This window comes from Schistocerca piceifrons, chromosome 1 (assembly GCF_021461385.2).
Source record: "Schistocerca piceifrons isolate TAMUIC-IGC-003096 chromosome 1, iqSchPice1.1, whole genome shotgun sequence".
Classification (NCBI taxonomy): Eukaryota; Metazoa; Arthropoda; class Insecta; order Orthoptera; family Acrididae; genus Schistocerca; species Schistocerca piceifrons.
Genome location: NC_060138.1, coordinates 579,027,963 through 579,048,724, shown reverse-complemented (window position 1 = coordinate 579,048,724; position 20,762 = coordinate 579,027,963). Strand labels below are relative to the sequence as shown.

At 39.6% G+C, this 20,762-nt stretch overlaps 1 protein-coding gene across 6 annotated transcripts in view; it reads right to left on the bottom strand.

The window, feature by feature from the left end:
- Positions 1-8,956: 8,956 nt before the first annotated feature.
- LOC124802414 (pantothenate kinase 3) overlaps positions 8,957-20,762 on the bottom strand; it is a 166,917-nt gene continuing 155,111 nt past the window's right edge. For all 6 annotated transcript variants that reach the window (XM_047263176.1, XM_047263215.1, XM_047263184.1 and 3 more), the window contains 4 exons: positions 13,781-13,957; positions 12,348-12,483; positions 12,140-12,253; positions 8,957-10,011 (listed from right to left, as the gene is read on the bottom strand). In XM_047263176.1, coding sequence (XP_047119132.1) covers positions 9,958-10,011; positions 12,140-12,253; positions 12,348-12,483; positions 13,781-13,957 — 481 coding nt within the window. In that variant the 3' untranslated portion in view covers positions 8,957-9,957. The remainder of the gene's footprint in view (positions 10,012-12,139; positions 12,254-12,347; positions 12,484-13,780; positions 13,958-20,762) is intronic.

The window sequence follows — 20,762 nt, the reverse complement described above, 5'->3', positions numbered from 1 at the left end:
CTGGGGGATGTTTCCAGAATGAGATTTTCACTCTGCAGCGGAGTGTGCGCTGATATGAAACTTCCTGGCAGATTAAAACTGTGTGCCCGACCGAGACTCGAACTCGGGACCTTTGCCTTTCGCGGGCAAGTGCTCTACCAACTGAGCTACCGAAGCACGACTCACGACCGGTACTCACAGCTTTACTTCTGCCAGTACCTCGTCTCCTACCTTCCAAACTTTACAGAAGCTCTCCTGCGAAACTTGCAGAACTAGCACTCCTGAAAGAAAGGATATTGCGGAGACATGGCTTAGCCACAGCCTGGGGGATGTTTCCAGAATGAGATTTTCACTCTGCAGCGGAGTGTGCGCTGATATGAAACTTCCTGGCAGATTAAAACTGTGTGCCCGACCGAGACTCGAACTCGGGACCTTTGCCTTTCGCGGGCAAGTGCTCTACCAACTGAGCTACCGAAGCATGACTCATGACCGGTACTCACAGCTTTACTTCTGCCAGTACCTCGTCTCCTACCTTCCAAACTTTACAGAAGCTCTCCTGCGAAACTTGCAGAACTAGCACTCCTGAAAGAAAGGATATTGCGGAGACATGGCTTAGCCACAGCCTGGGGGATGTTTCCAGAATGAGATTTTCACTCTGCAGCGGAGTCTCCGCAATATCCTTTCTTTCAGGAGTGCTAATTCTGCAAGTTTCGCAGGAGAGCTTCTGTAAAGTTTGGAAGGTAGGAAACGAGGTACTGGCAGAAGTAAAGCTGTGAGTACCGGTCATGAGTCGTGCTTCGGTAGCTCAGTTGGTAGAGCACTTGCCCGCGAAAGGCAAAGGTCCCGAGTTCGAGTCTCGGTCGGGCACACAGTTTTAATCTGCCAGGAAGTTTCATATCAGCGCACACTCCGCTGCAGAGTGAAAATCTCATTCTGGAAACATCCCCCAGGCTGTGGCTAAGCCATGTCTCCGCAATATCCTTTCTTTCAGGAGTGCTAGTTCTGCAAGTTTCGCAGGAGAGCTTCTGTAAAGTTTGGAAGGTAGGAGACAAGGTACTGGCAGAAGTAAAGCTGTGAGTACCGGTCGTGAGTCTTCCTTCGGTAGCTCAGTTGGTAGAGCACTTGCCCGCGAAAGGCAAAGGTCCCGAGTTCGAGTCTCGGTCGGGCACACAGTTTTAATCTGCCAGGAAGTTTCATATCAGCGCACACTCCGCTGCAGAGTGAAAATCTCATTCTGGAAACATCCCCCAGGCTGTGGCTAAGCCATGTCTCCGCAATATCCTTTCTTTCAGGAGTGCTAGTTCTGCAAGTTTCGCAGGAGAGCTTCTGTAAAGTTTGGAAGGTAGGAGACGAGGTACTGGCAGAAGTAAAGCTGTGAGTACCGGTCGTGAGTCGTGCTTCGGTAGCTCAGTTGGTAGAGCACTTGCCCGCGAAAGGCAAAGGTCCCGAGTTCGAGTCTCGGTCGGGCACACAGTTTTAATCTGCCAGGAAGTTTCATATCAGCGCACACTCCGCTGCAGAGTGAAAATCTCATTCATGTAAATAGTGACCAACTAACTAACTAACCTTAGCAATGTAAGTGAGCTTTCAATAGTTACATTTGTCTTAGAATCACAAGAGTTCTAAGTAAGTGTTGTGCCCAGATTTGAGCAACTTGTTTGTTCTTTCTCTATATTTGCCAATTTGGTTTCGACTTCCAGAATGAGATTTTCACTCTGCAGCGGAGTGTGCACTGATATGAAACTTCCTTGCAGATTAAAACTGTGTGCCAGACTGACACTTGAACTCAGGAGGTTCGCAGGACAGCTTCTGTAAAGTTTGGAAGGTAGGAGACAAGGTACTGGCAGAAGTAAAGCTGTGAGGACAGGGCGTGACTTGTGCTTGAGTAGCTCAGTTGGTGGAGCACTTGCCCGCGAAAGGCATAGGTCCCGAGTTCAAGTCTCGGTCCGGCACACAGTTTTAATCTGCCCGGAAGTTTCATTTGGTTTTGACTTGATACAAATACATAAAGGTTAATTTTGTACTACGAATGAATGATGTTGCCCTAGCCTACACAAATGTTGCTTCATTGAGAACACAAAGGTTTTACAAAATAAGGCAGGAATCAAAAAAAGAATACTAGTTTATTGATTTCAAATTTATTTCTGTAATGGTATATGGATGTAATTTCTACATAATGATGTATGCTCTTAATTCTATAAAAATATTATACCTGTGTTTTACTTTACTAAAAAAGTTGAGATCTAAGTGACACAAATATAATAATATGTACTGATAAACTGTGATTCAGTGAATTCAGTTTCTGAAAGGTTATTATATGAGTCAGTATGCAATGAAGATATGGGACAGTGATAAGCACACATCGTGAAAAGTTAAGGCACACTCAAACTAGCACTGTGTTAGGACATGTTGAAATGGACAACAAAAAACTAAAATGCTTATGGAAGCTCCATGAATAATCATGCACTTCTGTGAGATGAACTTTGCAGTATGCTCTCCTCTTGTAGCACTGTGCAAGATGATGAAGTTTTCTTTGTCAGTTGTGGGCCTATTTTATGCACACTTTTACCTCAGATGCTCGATGAACAAACATCACAGTGACATTCTGGCTTGGCTAACCATTCTGCATGTCACGCGTCTAACCTGGTTCTCGTGAAATTCTGGGTGTGCCATCATTTTTTATTTGAAGTGTACATTCAGAATAATGAAAAACTGCCCTACAGAGACATTTATGCTGTTCATGTTGTGGATTTAATTGCAAAACTGGTTTCAGCTCTGTGAGCTCATTCATCACAAACCTTGGTGGTTTAAACCACCATGTACTGGACACTGAGTGATACTCTGTAGATGAAATATATAAAAGATCGCCCCATGCTAGCATGGATCCACTTCATGTATTTCATTTATCCTTAGTAATTTCTGTTTTTATAAAAATTTCACTTGTGTGTTAACAAAGAATTTCCTTTTAGTACAATTACATTACATAGTAGTAATTCTATTGTAAGACTGTTGCATGTAATCTGATAAAAATGGAACATCTTATGGCACTGTAAGGTACAACCCAAGATATGATGATGTGCCCTTCCTGCTGTCCAGCATCAACCTCTGTCAGTATCCTGACTACAGAGATGGATGCCCAAGATGACTGACAACATGGCCTACACTATGACCTTGGATTCAACATACCAAGTCATCTCCAGCATAAACATTCAACCATCACCACCATCAGCATCTCCTGACTTTTGACAATCACTGTTATAAAACACAATCTGTAAATGTTATTTCACTGCGCTTATCCTACATATTATATGCTGTTCATACAATTTTGTCTGTGAGAAACAATGGAAAAGATATAATAATAATAATGACATTAGCTAATAGTTTGTATACATATATTTGTTAATTACATCAAATAAAATTTTTTTGACAAATTTGAGAGGTGCAAACCAGAACTGTAAAATGCATACTGAATGATAATTTTGCTGAGCACTACATTATGATAAATTGTTTTTTTGAGACCCATATTCAATGACAGAATTTGCACCTGTAATATATTCTGTGCTGTTCACATTGTTAAATGTGCATTACATCTCTAATTCCGTGAAGTGTTAACATCTGAAGGTCCCATCCCAGTTTCTCAGGTTTTCTGTTGACTACCCCAATTGGGAGAGCTGCAAATATTCACCTAAATAGTTCTGAGCATAACAATCAGTCCAGACTTTGCTCATGGTTTACCTGAATCAACTGTAACTGCTACCATGAATCATTCTTTATCTAAACAAACCAGTTATCTAGCAAAGCTACAATTGCTAATATTGTTACACTATGCCAAACACTGAGCCCCTAAATGCTGTACCACTTCTAAAATGTGTAACAGACATTGTCTTCAACATTCAAGGGGGCTAGGGAGCAGTGTAGAAAATCACTGTATTTTGCTGTTTCAGATACAAACCAGTATGCTTGAAATAGAATTTACCTCTGTATATTGAATTAATACCTTTTACCGATTTTCAGTTGTATTTTTTTAAAGCAGATTGTTCTTCTTGGTGCTAAGCCTTTTTGGGTGATTGCCATGCTGTAAGATCGTATACCTTTTTTGTTCTGTAATCTTACTTGGGTAATAACAGATATGAGCTTAATTATGTTTTTGTTTACCAATAATGTGAATGATCCTTTTGACTAATAATGTATAAAGCTTGTGTTAATGTTTCAGCACAGCATTAAATTCTTTGAAAGTGGCTGGTTTGGTGATGTAATGATCGCACACCATCAGTGTGCTATTGTTTATGCATTTTCATTTCTACAAGTTAAGCAAACAATCTAATGTTCATTATGAAATCAGATTATCACAGTTATTATCATGTGAATCATTCTGTTGCATTGAAACTAAAATTAACACTGTTGTGTCAGCAGACTTTTCCAGTCTCCAAGTCAACTTCTGAGCCTGCAGAGTAATTTACAAAATGATAACAAGTATTTAATCAATTGAAGGGATTAGACATAACAGGAGAACTTGATTCTAGTCCAACAAATGTAAAAGGTAAGTTCTCATGACTTTAGCATTATCTTGCTGTCATCTGTGTGATGCAGTCTTGTCTCGTGAACATTTTACTTCTAATTAAAAAAGTCCAAACATTGCCTCACTGTTCAAGCTGTCTGCTATGCATCCACTTCTTCGCTCAGCAATTTGTGCTGTCTTTACTGTGATAAAATGCAACAGAAAAAGGACACACTAATGTGCCTATTGGTAAAACTGTATCTACATAACAAAGTAACAATGGAATTTTGTTTACAAATTTCAGAATAATATCAGCGTACAATCCTGATTTTCTTCTGTAATTTCTGCAGGGATAAGGCTGGCAATATCATTTTGTTATCTGGCAATTTTGAGCTACATATTTCATAACCTAGCATTTCAGAGACTATGCCCAAAATTGGGAAATACTTAATGGAACACAAAAGACAATTGTTTTCACAACTTTATTAAAAAATGCTGTATGTTGATAACCACAGATCAATAAGTGCGAGAATCTCATAGGCTGCAGAATCTAATACAATACAGGCTGTTTTTTTTTTCTAAATTTGTATTTTTTTTTTTTTTTTTTTTTTTTTTTTTTTTTTATATATTAATTTCTAGTGGTTTGCTGAGGAGCTCCAAGTATACATCTTTTTCAGTTGGTCTGATGTCAGGCTATTTTACTGTTGTGTTATTAAGCTGCTAAAGCATGAATATTAGTCAACAGTTTTTACATCACTTTTCCTAAATTTATAGGCTGCTGCCTCCAATTTTCCCTCTTTGAAACTTACATTATTCTTTTCAGTAATACGACTGGCAACTTTTATCCCTTTATTTTTACTTTCCATCAAGACAAGCTCATACTTGAAACTCTGGGCTTTTTTTGTTTTTGTTTATCTTTAGTAGCAGATTTCCACCACTTCTCTTTGTAATCATCTATAAATTTCAGCATGCTATCTTTGGACCAACTGACATTGTTATACGCAAATCACCTTAAAGCATAAACAGAAGACAGTACACAATCAAACTCACATGGGCACCAGCCACGTGTCATCAGATAAATAGCACATGATATTCGCACAAAAAAAGAGGCAGCAATGCACTATGAAGTAGGCCCTCCTATTCAAACAAATTATGCATGCACGACTATACTTGTGTACTTGAGTTGTTGCAAATGTAAATGCATGCTCTAAGTTCTACAGAAGAAAGACATTATGCGGATGTATCTCTACTTCTTCTTTACAATGTATCTCTACTTATTCTTTACAATGTAAAAAACGAAGATCAGAAACAGAATTGTGTAAAATGAATAACATGAGGCTACCCAACCACTATAATACTTAACCTTTTCCACCATAATGGCAAGTGGTATTTGACATTGCAAATTTTGTTTCCCACTCCAATCACGAGCCTCATTCGAGACAATTTTCTGTAGTGCTCACAAGCTCAATTCTTGAACTGACTGAACTAGGCATCAATGCTGCACAAACTACCAGCCTGGGAAGCTTGTGCTAACCTGATGCTGAACTGTAGCACTTGTTTTGAGAGAAAGGTTCCAATTACAGTGAAGCCCCTATTTTATATTTTTATGTGGTCCAGACACTAAAAAAGACAAAACTGAGGAGAATGCAGAACCAAGAAAAATGTTAAAAACCCCCAAAATATGAGCAAAAACACATGTAATTGGCATAAATGATTAAAAATCACACTCCTCTCCAAATCTGTGGTAAGTGAAGGAAATTAAATGTACAATACAATATTTATACAGTAATTTGTGGTAATGAATTCCATTTGTTTTTTAAAAAATAGCAGCTGTATAATAGCAAGTAAAAATTCATAAAAAAAAATTGAAATTGATATCTGGGTACAATGTAATCGAGCTGTTTTCTGACATGCTATAAACACAAATTATACTTTCAAAATGTGTGTTTTTGAGAAATCATCCTTTTTGCTCACCCAGAAAAAAAGCAAAAATTGATGAACATGTTGAATTAAACCGAAAACATCATGGCAGCTATAAGCATAAACAAGGACATCTGCTTAACGACACATTTTCTCACCATTGTCATTATTGTTTAATGCTTTGCTTATGAGCCGCACTTCACATACTCACCACTGTTAAAGTGTTATTTTAGGCTTGATGATAGAAGCAGGGAAGTGAAAAAAATAAGTTTACTTCCCCAATTGACATTACAAGCTTATTACGAGCCAGCTCAGTGAATTTCTATACATTGTGCAAAATGTAAATTTGGAAGAAAGCTCAGGTGCTACAATTTCACTTCATGCCCTCTATCACAGCTGCCAATCTTCATGATCTACGATGCATGGTGTGTGCAGTGCAAAGTATATACACAAGTAGCATATGTAGTCGCTGCAACTGTATCATGTCAGATTTGAACATGAAAGTCTTTAAAATGTGCTATCACAAAACTCTTGTTCTATTTCCGTGTGAAATTGCTGTCATAGCACATCATTTGCACGAAAAGTATATTTTCAGCACTTCACAAAATGCTTTCACCCATACTTTGCACTGGTGGGCTGCTCCCCTCTCCACCAATCTATAAGGGGAGCTCATTTTATGTGTGTTAGTGTGCTGTGGTGGCAGCGCTGGCTATTGGGTGACTTCAGTCACCAGCCAATAATCATTCAGTAGGCGGAAATGAGCGATGTTTCTTTTAGAGGAATGTCTTAGTGAAAATAAGACCGACAATGATTTTGATGATGGTGATTCATTTGTAAGGAATTTGAGTGAAATGGCACTGTAAACAACCCACCTGGAAGAATTAAAAAAAAAAAGTTTTACATGTAACGCTTGTGTAAATACACTCCTGGAAATTGAAATAAGAACACCGTGAATTCATTGTCCCAGGAAGGGGAAACTTTATTGACACATTCCTGGGGTCAGATACATCACATGATCACACTGACAGAACCACAGGCACATAGGCACAGGCAACAGAGCATGCACAATGTCGGCACTAGTACAGTGTATATCCACCTTTCGCAGCAATGCAGGCTGCTATTCTCCCATGGAGACGATCGTAGAGATGCTGGATGTAGTCCTGTGGAACGGCTTGCCATGCCATTTCCACCTGGCGCCTCAGTTGGACCAGCGTTCGTGCTGGACGTGCAGACCGCGTGAGACGACGCTTCATCCAGTCCCAAACATGCTCAATGGGGGACAGATCCGGAGATCTTGCTGGCCAGGGTAGTTGACTTACACCTTCTAGAGCACGTTGGGTGGCACGGGATACATGCGGACGTGCATTGTCCTGTTGGAACAGCAAGTTCCCTTGCCGGTCTAGGAATGGTAGAACGATGGGTTCGATGACGGTTTGGATGTACCGTGCACTATTCAGTGTCCTCTCGACGATCACCAGTGGTGTACGGCCAGTGTAGGAGATCGCTCCCCACACCATGATGCCGGGTGTTGGCCCTGCGTGCCTCGGTCGTATGCAGTCCTGATTGTGGCGCTCACCTGCACGGCGCCAAACACGCATACGACCATCATTGGCACCAAGGCAGAAGCGACTCTCATCGCTGAAGACGACACGTCTCCATTCGTCCCTCCATTCACGCCTGTCGCGACACCACTGGAGGCGGGCTGCACGATGTTGGGGCGTGAGCGGAAGGCGGCCTAACGGTGTGCGGGACCGTAGCCCAGCTTCATGGAGACGGTTGCGAATGGTCCTCGCCGATACCCCTTGAGCAACAGTGTCCCTAATTTGCTGGGAAGTGGCGGTGCGGTCCCCTACGGCACTGCGTAGGATCCTACGGTCTTGGCGTGCATCCGTGCGTCGCTGCGGTCCGGTCCCAGGTCGACGGGCACGTGCACCTTCCGCCGACCACTGGCGACAACATCGATGTACTGTGGAGACCTCACGCCCCACGTGTTGAGCAATTCGGCGGTACGTCCACCCGGCCTCCCGCATGCCCACTATACGCCCTCGCTCAAAGTCCGTCAACTGCACATACGGTTCACGTCCACGCTGTCACGGCATGCTACCAGTGTTAAAGACTGCGATGGAGCTCCGTATGCCACGGCAAACTGGCTGACACTGACGGCGGCGGTGCACAAATGCTGCGCAGCTAGCGCCATTCGACGGCCAACACCGCAGTTCCTGGTGTGTCCGCTGTGCCGTGCGTGTGATCATTGCTTGTACAGCCCTCTCGCAGTGTCCGGAGCAAGTACGGTGGGTCTGACACACCGGTGTCAATGTGTTCTTTTTTCCATTTCCAGGAGTGTATATTTGAATGGAAGTGCACTTTTTGTTTTAATGTCTACCTTAATTGGTGGTCAGTGGCCTCACTGTTTCCACAAAGAAATTCACGCATTCTCTGTGGCGTGTTTGCTACCCAGGCAGTGGCAATTTAAATGTGAGGGCATGGAGATGTCCTGAGTCTGCATTAAAGAGTGCAAAGCATTAATATGGCACGAATCATATAAAAAATGGAAAAAAATTTAAATAACAATAAATTATATTTCAACAATAAAAGATTTATACAAAACTTTACATAAAAATATAAACAAAACCATTCATATTCCATATAATATTTACAAATGTATTGGGTTACACTCTAATGCATACTTTGATGCTGAATACATCTCCCATAAACAATCAATAAATAGGACATAGTTTAACAGACATTTACAACGTACACATTCGAAGTCTCAAAATTTTAAAAAAGAGGCTTTGAATAAAAACAATGGAGAAATTATGTGGGAGGTTGTACAAGATATTTATAATACACTAAGTAAAAACACTATTACTGTACAATAACAATATGAACCGGCATCATTACATGAAAGCAACAATATTTCGAAATATGGTATCACCACAATATATATATATATATATATATATTTTAAATACCCTAACTCCCATAAAAATAATGTGGCATTCACTGAATAACAGTAACATAGATAAAATAAATACTGCTTATCATTTGTAGTAACTTCCATCAACAACTGGTGTTTCTATTCTCAAAATGAGAAGTTAAGGAGTTCAATTATGCGAACAATGGATTCCACTGACATTGTACAGTATTATAAGGTATACAAAACTACAATCATAATGCAGAAAATGCTTTTGTTATGTGCTCTGGACACTGTTACAGAAATGAGAATAAACTGCAATGATAACTATAAACAAGACAGTTATTATTGTATTGGTAATATAGTTCTACAAAACCCCAATTTTTAACTATCGAATGTACATTAGCACTGAAAAAATATAGTGCGTGGTTCATTTTGTATGTGCAATAATTATACAAAGCTGCAATACTCTGGCAGTAAAGGAGAATAACAAGTTTCTCCATATCACTCGGGCAATTATAATATCAGGTATTTACATATATTTTATATAACTTAAGACTAAGTTTCTGGAATATTTTAGGGGGAGTGTAGCCTCCATACATCACAGGAATGCTTGTGCTTCTTTTAGCCTAGCAGAAAACAATGCTCAGCTGATCTTGTTGTCAAATTGCAGAAGGCAGCCAACAGCACCAAAATAACCCTAAAAAAGACAGAAAGGTAATAAAATAATTACATACAAAGTTATCCAGTGCAACTTTTTTGTTCACAACACAAATGAGCATTAGGCAATGTTGGACTGAAATAGAGAAAAGGAATATGACTGAAAATGAACTGGTAGCTTCGAAAGATGAAATAGTGGAGGCAGCAAAGGATTAACAGGTAGAACGACAGCAGTTATTATAAGTCGAAGGACTTGAAAGGTAAGGAGTGGCTGCGAAAGGAGTGAGGAATGAAAAATACACTGCCCAGGAGGAGGGGAGGGGAGGGGGAGGGGGATGCCACACCCTCAAGACTGTGTTCAGTGGCACCAGGCATAATATGTACAAACTGAGGGGTTGCAAAAGTTGTACAATTTTGTTTCCGCCATTTGCCGATATGTGGTGACAACAGTAAGTAGTGGGCAAAAGAAACAGATCGCAGACGTCAGGCAGTTAGCTTGGACCTCGGTCAACATAACCTCATTCAGACATTAGTCGATTTGTGTGTGCGTCATAAAGTTGTTCTTTATAATAGAAGGAAACATTCCACGTGGGAAAAATTATATATAAAAACAAAGATGAGGTGACTTACCGAACGAAAGCGCTGGCAGGTCGATAGACACACAAACATACACACAAAATTCGAGCTTTCGCAACAAACTGTTGCCTCATCAGGAAAGAGGGAAGGAGAGGGGAAGACAAAAGGAAGTGGGTTTTAAGGGAGAGGGTAAGGAGTCATTCCAATCCCGGGAGCGGAAAGACTTACCTTTGGGGGAAAAAAGGACAGGTATACACTCGCACACACGCACATATCCATCCACACATATGTATGTGTGGATGGATAAAGAAAACAAAAAATATAATGATTTCATCAATCCTCAGGACTTGTGTACCAGCTGCTTTCACTTTACACTTCCCCCTATTCACACAATGTGATATTTCTTTTCTTTTCTTTTTTTTCCCCCCCACCAGTCTTCTGACTGCTTTTTACGTGGCCTGTCATGATTTCTTCTCTTATACCAACATTTTCATCCAAGAGTAGCCTTAAACCAATGCCCTCAATTATTTGTTGGAATAATGCTCTCAGTGAATTTTTCACAGTATCTCACTTTTTTCCCTACTTTTCCACTCCGAATGAAACCTACTTCCATCACCCCATTTTCTGCTGCTGTTTATATTATCCAATATTCATCTGATCAGAAATCCTTGTCTTTTTTTCCATTTCCCTTCACTGAACCATCTATATCTAGACTGAGCCTTTGCATTTTCCCAACTACAACCAGACTTCTGACATTCCTCGCTACGACTCTTTCATTGGTTATTCCATCTTTTTCACATGGTTACCCTCTCCCAACTCACTCCCATTTGCCATTAGGATTGGTCACCATGACACTTTTTCAGTTACCGGCCACATCCTCATGATGTTGAACACTGCTGATTCTTTCACCTTTCAGGGGCAGTTTCCCATCTCAAGGGCAAGAGGGTGCCCTGAATCTCTGCCCACTCCTCCACTCCCCTAAATCAGGCCACTGGAAGAACAAAGGGGTGTCCTCAGACCAGAAGTTTCTGGCTGCATTGCTGAAGCCTTTTGCTCAAAATTTAAGCAGCAGCTGGAATTGAACCTAGGACCCACTAAAATTTTATTATCAACACAGTGACCATTTGTGGTGTTTTTGTTACATTATTTTAACCACATACGGCCTATTAGGAGAAGGTATGGTGGGAAAGTGGCACCACACAAAAAACCAGCATATTTCAACAGTGAGATTCAGTCATTCATATTATTGTACTTATATTTACAGAAATGTCCTACAGCGAAAATGGCTGACTGAGTAAATCCCACAAACAACAATGTCTATGTATAACCATTTTACATAAATACTTTTTCACTGTATATGGCAAATTATCCACTTAAATTAAATAAAGTGTATTCTTTATAATTTGTCTAAAGCTAGTCTGCATGCTGCTCAACTTCATTAGTGTCCTATTTCACAAAAAGAATGGTATAATAGTGTCTCAATCAATCAATGAAGGAAATAGCAAACATCTTAATATAATATCTTTCGTAGCAGTAAAGAAAAACTAAAACTGAGCAGAAAATGATCAAGGTAAATACTGTAATAAGAATACCTCATGCTCCAGAAAGAGTGCTTTTAGAGTCCCATTTGACCAGTAATCCATAGCATGTGCTAGCAATTTCATAGATATAGGGTTTACCCTCAAGAAATTGCCAACAAAGACTACCTGGAAAAAAGAAATTAAAAAATTCAATATATATTATCTCCATCATTAGTTTGTTCTGTCTGATTTACATAATGTACAAGTCCAATATCATTACCTTATCTATCTTCTCATTAACTGCACACATACGAGCAATAGAGCCAATGTTGTTTGTTATTGTTACCAGAGTAGCTCGAGCTAGATCCTGTTTGGACACATTAGCACGCCTCTCTTTGGAGTTCATATGACCGAAACTGTGAAGAAAACATAAATTACATGTAGCTGTATCTTTGGCAGAAAATCCAGTGGGTTTACGCAGATAACAAACATTTACTCTAGAACTAAAATCTAGAATCATATATGTTTTGTGAGGGCAGAAAAGATGTAATTAGTTGAGAACTTGTGATTCACTGAGCATATTTCAATAATTTATTCAAATATATTGTATAAAAACCTGAAACACAAAAAATTCTACTGGAAAATATCCATGTTTCTTGGTTGTTACTAGAGATCAGAAACAGAGGTGAGTATGAGCCTGATGATGTGGCTTACAAATCAGTATATCAAATCTGTAGTGGGGAAGGCAAATGGAAGACTTCGTTTGTTGTGATGCTTTGGTGTAAGTGTGGTGAACTCATTGGAACAAGCATATACAAAACTTAGTACAATATGTTCTGAAGTACTATTCCATTGCTTGGATCCTGTATCAAGTACACCTGACAGCAGGCAACAACGTCAGATTGTTACTGCTCTTACAAAAGTGTAGCAGAAATGCTCAGCCAACTCTAATAAGAATCTTATGAAGGATGTCAACATTCTCCCTCTAGAGATGCAGTACTTACATTGCAACAATTCAGTTGCTTCCATCAAATATATCATGTAGGTATCATGAGAATGAGATAGATGTTAGAGTGCCTGCAGAGTAATTTATTCCTCACTCCAAAGATCAAAGAAAAGAGGGAGATATATGTCAATGTAGAAACTGTGGTTACTCTATTCTTCAGCATATCTTTTCCCTCGAGAGAGTTTATTAATAAAAATTCTTTGAATATTCAGCAACTACAAGCGAAGTACTGGCATATCAAAGATTTGAGTTAGGCCATCAGGCATACTCAGGTAAGTCAGTCAGTGAAGCACAGCCCATAAAACACAGACTCTCATGTTAATCTTTGTACTTTCAACAGCATTAATTTGACTGGATTTACACAAGAGAAATTTTAAAAAATGTAAAATAAGGGAATTTAAGATTTACTTTAAAATGCATGATCATTTTTAAAGCAATAAAACAACAGCAATACAGTAACTACAGCTGTGACATTAATATCACAGGCAATTACATAGAAACAAAGGGGGAAAAATCATATATTCACATGTGTGACAGTCAGTATTTCCACAAAAGATTGAAAGACAAATACCAGCAAGGTCCCCAATGAAACTAAAAAAAATAGTTGTCAAAACATTTTACCCAGCAGATTTTTGTGAACTCATGTGCTATCTGAATTTTTTTGAAAAAGGAAAGAAATTGTTCAATTATGCTTCAGTTGAAATCACCTGCTAGCAACAAGGTCTCCAGGGAGTCCAAACCTGTCATAATCTCCACCATAAATATCTCTCACAAGTTTATCCACTTGTGTGTTGTCTCCACCAGTTGCAAGTTCAATGGCTTCCTCAAAAGAATTACAGCCTGTCAGTAAGCAGCAAAGTCCCAGGAATGTACCACCACCTAAGCTGAAACATTTGTATTTCTTTGGTTTTGTCAAAACTATTAACATTTGTTTATTAAAAAACAAAAAAGTTTTTAACATAGAAATTGAAAATCATTCACCCATAAAATAATTCAAAAAACTTTCACATTTTCTAAAATTATCAGTATTGAATGCTCTTTTTTTCTGACACTAAAGCAGACAAACTCAAGAAGAATAATGCACACTCTTGAAAGGGAGATTATAAATGAGACAATGATGACAAGTTATTGTTTGGCATGGATTCATATACGGTGCTGGTTTGTACATGGCAAAGAGGGTGTCCACAGGGTCCTAGCTGTAACCAGTTATCTCATTGGAAGTAGCAGTTCAAGACTCACAAGAAAAAACTTGCAATGACAGAAGTGAAGTTTAATTGAGCACAGCCCACCAACTAATAAGAGTATAGAAATGTGGCTGTGGGATAAATCCAATTGTAAGATGTTAACATAGAGAAGATAGTTCCTGGGTAAACATTACTTAATGTTCACATTGTACCTCTTTAAATGCTTAAAAGCCTCAACAAGTCATAAAGGGAGTGTAAAAAGTAAACAACAATGAATTGCTTCTAGAGAATAAACAAAAGGTTGAGAATGCTGTAGACACCATGGCTTTGAACTTTTTTCATGAGTCAATCACAAAAAAAACTAAACTTCTATTGTTGTAACAGGCATTAACTGCTCTCTATTTTCAGTGCTTTAGTAACTGACACCTATTACACCCACATGTAAGCCACTGAATTAATCATCTTGAATGATTAAATCTGTGCTACAATCAACTATTTTCATATTGTTTTACTAACACAAAGGTATCAAATGAATTGCAAGAACACAAGAAGAAATATATAAGACCAAACGAGATTATTGGGGTACACAAAAATGAAAACATAGAATATGATATCATAGAATGGGATATCACAGACTGTCTGTAGTTCATATTTCATTACAAGCAATAAAATACACTAAAAACAACAATCTGTAACAGAGAGTGTCTCAGTGGGTAGAGACCAAAAAAAGCACTGGTGTGCAAAACTTAAGAACAAAAGTAGCTTTCACATGATGTGTCACTGCCTAGTAACATAGCTTGTTGAAACTTTGATCATATATAGAAAAGACTGCTGTCGTATAGCACAGAAGGTAAGTGAAAGAAATATACAAATGAACAGAAATGAAAGTTTATTCGAAGAAAATAATTAGAAGTCACCACATTACAAATAGCAGGACATGGTTCTTAATAGAGTGTGTGATCATCACAGGCAGCAATACATGCTCTGCAGTGTGCTGCCATGTTGGCCACAAGGTTGGTAAGGAGTTCTTGTGGCAGGGTGTTCCATTTTTCGACCATGTTTGACAATGTGCCTGAGTGCATTATGTATTCCCACCTCTTGCAATAAGTGAATATGTCCAGCATTGTCGAACATGATCATTTTGGTTGTCCAAGCAGTGTGGTATGGGGAAGCATATATTGCATTGGCATACTGACTCCAAATCTTTGATTGTGGTACACTCACTGGTCAAAGTTATTGTGACACTGTACTCCTTCTCCATGTGCATCGTTTCAGGTGTGCATTTGACCACGACTTCCTTTTTATAGATGACAATGTGTGGCCGCAACCACTGTCCTCACTAAAATCTGTTCAAGCATGTGTGGGATGTGTTGGATAGACATATTGCAGCACATTCACATGCAACGAGGACTGTCCAGGTGCAATCAACCACACTGGTGGAGGAATGGAAGATTTTGTCACAAGAACTCCTTACTAATCTTGCAGCCAGCATGGCCACACACTGCAGAGCATGCACTGCAGTCCATGGTGATCACACACCCTGTTAAAAACCACGTCCCATCCAGGGGACCATCACGAATCAATCTCAGTGTAATTATTGTCTTTGAATAAAATGTAATTTCTGTTCATCTCATTGCCTATTTCTTTCAGTTGCCTTCTTTACTAACTGTAGGAGATCTTTCTGCATATTGCCCAAGTTTTACTGAGCTATGTGACTTGGTAGTGACACACCACGCGAAAGTTACTTTCATCCTTAAGTTTTGCACATTAGTGTACCTGGTTCACAAACTAACACTTCCATTTGTTTGAGAATAAATGAAATGAGGGATGTACAAAAGTCGTTCAATAAGTAATGCCCCACATTTTTTTACAAAGCCATTAATATATGTAGACAAATGTCCTTGTTGGTGCTTCACATTTGATGTTTGTTCTGTGCGCCAGTGAAGTTTTGAACCGTTCTGGCAGATGGCAGAGCCATAGTACAGCATCAAAATGGTGTCTACATACGACTCATATTACAAGCAGTGTGCTGTTATTTAAATCTTGTGTGCAAAAAAGAAACCGTTGTGAACATCCATAATCAATTGTGTGCAGTGCATGGTGATGCTGCAGTTGATAGGAGTACAGCTGGGTGATGAGTAAAGAAACTTACAGCCTAAGGAAATGCAGAAACAGAGCTCCGTGATCAGCCACACTCGGAAAGTCCTGTCACAGCCACTGCTCCGGACTTGCTGAATCGTGCAGGTGCCATTATTCGTGCCGACCGGCGCATCACAACTTGACAAATGTCTCTACAGTTGTCTGTCAGCATTGGAATTGCATCTGTAATGATTGAGACTTTCAAATATTCAAAGAGGTGCTCACGATGGGTTCCAGGAATGCACACAGCGGACCACAAGATTCAAAGAAAGGCCATTTCATCTGAATGGTTGGAGCATTTTTGAGACCAACAGAGTGTCCTTTCTGTCATAGATCATTACGGGGGACGAAAGCTGGGTGCACCATTTTGCACCGGGAACAAAAAGACAGTCCATGGAGTGGCATCATCGCCATTCACACATAAAAGAAGAAATTCGAGACAACTCCCTCTGCTGGAAAAGTCAAGGTGACAGTTTTCTGGGATTGTGATGGCATAATTCTCGTTGATGTGACACCAAGAGGGTCAATCATCACTTCAGAGGCATATGTGAAGACTCTGAATAAACTTGAGAACTGTTTTGATGTGTTCAATCGGACAAGAATCCAGCAGAAATCTTGCTCCAAAACATCTGAGAACTCGGGAACACATCGCCAAATTGGGTTGAACATCACTGCCTCATCCACCCTACAGTCCAGACCTGGCATTCTTGGACTTCCATCTCTTTGGGCCACTTAAAGATTTTCTATGGGGAACACTCTTTGAAGATGATGAGAGTGTCAGTCGTGCAGTGAAAACATGGCTAAGCCTACAGGACAAGAGCTTTTACACAGCAGGGAATACATGCTCTTCCACAACATTGGTGTACAGCCATAGAACGTGATGGAAACTACGTAGAAAAATAGGACATGGACAACACATGTTAATGTACAATGTCACCAAATTCTGACTCCTACCAATAAAAAAGTTCTGAGGAAAAAAAGTGGGGCATTACTTATTGAACGACCCTGGTATGTGGGGCATGATGAACCATTAATTAGCAGGAATTTTTTAGCTCATTAGAGTGTACTTCAATCAACCAGACTGAGTGAGATGGCATAGTGGTTAGCACACTGGACTCGCATTCAGGAGGATGATGGTTCAAACCCGCATCTGGGCATCCTGATTTAGGTTTTCCGTGATTTCCTTAAATAGCTTCAGGCAAATGCTGGAATGGTTACGTTGAAAGGGCACACCTGACTTCCTTCCCCATCCTTCCCTAATCTGATGGGACCGATGACTAAGCTGTTCGGTCCCTTCACCCAAATCAACCAACCAACCATATCAGACCATAACAGAAAAGAAATGGTAGGAGTAATGGCAATCATTCGAAGCATTTTTGAGAAGTATTTTTGCTAGTTATCTCTGAAGAATAGCATTGACTGGAAGCTCAGCAGTGTTTTCAATTTTGTGCATGTGCCTTTTACCAGCTCAACACCTCAACTCTGTCTTGAGTAGTTACGTCTACATACATGAAAAAATACTGTTAGAGTGTTATAGTTCCATACTACTGAGTATATATAAATTTACCACAATGATTTACCAACACAATGTTCAAAACCAATTGGGCATGAAATACTACTACTACTACTACTACTACTACTACTACTACTACCACCTGCAAAACTATGTGTAAGCATTTTATAAATTGTATTTGACAAATTCCATGGCCGTGTGTAAAAGCCCTAAACTGTTCAACAGAGCTAAAGCTAAACTATATTAAATATACAAAACTTCATAGCACCTATTCATTCACACACACTCTCTCTAACTTGTTGCTGCATACGAATTACTATTTTTTTTCTTATTTATGCATTGTATGTCACTTCACAACATATGTTCCTTTTGGATGGAGCCTTAACCCTAGACAGTGTGCATCCAGGTGATGGATTGGGGATTTCTTAAAATACCTCCCATGGACTAAACAAGCCAGAGAGAAAATTACATAACAGTTGCAGCTACAACAGAACCAGTAAGACAGCAGTTAATAAAATTTATGCTTACAAATATGGAACAAGCCTTGGAAAAGATGGAGATAATCAAAGATAACTCCACTATTCCCAAGGGCTAAGATGTGGTGCAATGAGGAAGGTGGAGGATATGGCAGACTACATGAGTAACAACAGACTGGATATTTTAGGATTGTCAGATGCAAGGTGAAAAAGTAAAGGAAGTAGGGAACTGAGGAATGCATATAGGCTGTACTGGAGTGGGAATGGGAAAGTAGTTATGAGAGGAAGTGAAAGGAATAAGTTACAGGATAATGAAGGTCAGAGTGAAAGTTGGATGTTATGCTTAAGGGAAGGAAGACTTGGAAGAGCAAATGTAGATACAACTAATTGGACAGAAGATTATGATAATGGGAAACTTAAGTCAACATGTAGGCAAGGAAAGAGAAGGGTAGGGGAGGGTATGAGAAAGTATTGGGAGAGGAAGGGTGAGAACAAGAAATGAAGAAAAACAAAAATTGTTAGACTCTTGTAAAAGGACTGGACCAACCATAGGCAACATCTAATTTAAGGCAAAAGAAAGTCATAAGGCTACATGGTACGGCCCTTATTTTTCAAGTGAATCTGTGGCAGAGTACATAATATGTGACCAGAACACAAAGAGAGAGTCACCCATGCAATGTAATACCTTCTGAAGCCCCAGATTGTGATCACTATCTTTTAGTAGTGATGGTTAGATGGATTACAGAGAAAAAGGGGGCAGAAGGGCAAGATATCAAGTACGGAAGTTTAAAGAAGAGAAAATTCAAAAAAGAAGAAGGTTCAAAACAACAATGTTGAAAGCAGCAGAAAAAAATATGCAAAAGAACATTGGTAAGAAAAGATGAAAATAGACACACTGGTAGAATGAAAATCAAAGCATTTTCAAGGAGAAAACAGAGGATGCAAGAAAGGAATAAACTGAGGAGAAGGTGGCTAAGAGACTGGTAGCCAGATAGAAGCCAAAATGGATGGGAGCATAGAGTAAGAAGTTCCTTTATGTAATGGTTAAGGCTAAGTAGTGAGGCGTGATCAGCAATGTCAGGATGATCAATAAAGAATGCAAGAAAGTTGAGAATTGCACAGGAAATAAAGGAGATATGGAAAGACTATTTTGAAAAATTACTAAACTGCCAATGGATACACAAAAGAGGAAAACGAGGAACCAGGGAATGTAAAAGATATCACGATGGATCTAACCTGGACAGAAGCAGAGGATGTGACCAAGATCACAAAAGAAGGAAAAGCACCTGGAATGGATGAAGTAAGTGTGGAGATGGTCAGGGCAACTGTCACTGTTATAGTGTAGTGGCTCGTCCGGGACATGACAGCAGTATGAAAAGAAAGAAGGAAACATGAAGACTGCAAAAGGAAATCACAGTGTAAATTTTTTGTATGAAGAGTTGCAGGAAACTACATTAGAATTACAGGGGAGTTACTTTGATGTGTCACAATGTCAAGGTATTTGAGAAGATTCAATGAAACAGAACAGGGAAGACAGTAGAAAGAGGGTAGAGAGAGGAACAATATGGGTTTAGAACGGGAATGTTGACATTTGATCTAATTTTTAGCACAAGGAAGCTCCAAGAGAGATACTAAAAATTGGTGATAATCTAGTAATGGTGTTGCTGGACACTGAGAAGGTGTACTTTAGTGTGAAAAGAAGCAAGTTCTGGGAAAACCTTCAGAAAGAGGAAGTGGAGGAGGAGGAGGGGGGGGGGGGGAGGGAGGGTTTACAAGAAAGGTTAGATGTATGGAAGGAAGTGATGGGACAGTATGGTTGAAATTACTTGCAAAGAAGTGAAAAGTGATGGTGACAACAAGGAAGAAGAGGAGGGTAGCCACAGATGTAAACTTTAGAGGGCAAGTACTAAAAAAAGTAGAAATTTCAATTAGCTGGGTAGCATAACAGAAGACAGTGGGAGGAAAGATAGGGGGATTAGTGAAAGGGGAAGACAAGTCCATGGTTTCTGCAGAATGTAAGAAGCCAGGTCTGGAGCACGTATGTAGCTCCAGGAAGCAAGCAAGTGTTATACTGACCGTATTATGCTCCATTACGTATGCATCAGAAATGTGGTAATGAAGAGAAGGCAGGTGAGTGGGAATCAAGATTGCAGGATGAAATTTCAAAGAAGCAGAATAAGACTGACTGGAATGGATAAGAGTAAGATAGGAGACAGTGAGAGAAATAATGAAAGAGAAGTTTCTGCAAGAGACCACTGGTAAGACAAGATTAAGGTGGTATGGGCATGTTAAAAGAATGGGAGTTTGCAGGATTCTAAGACAGGCCCGCAAAATGACACTATGAGGCAAGAGACATAGAGGAAGAATGAGAGACAGA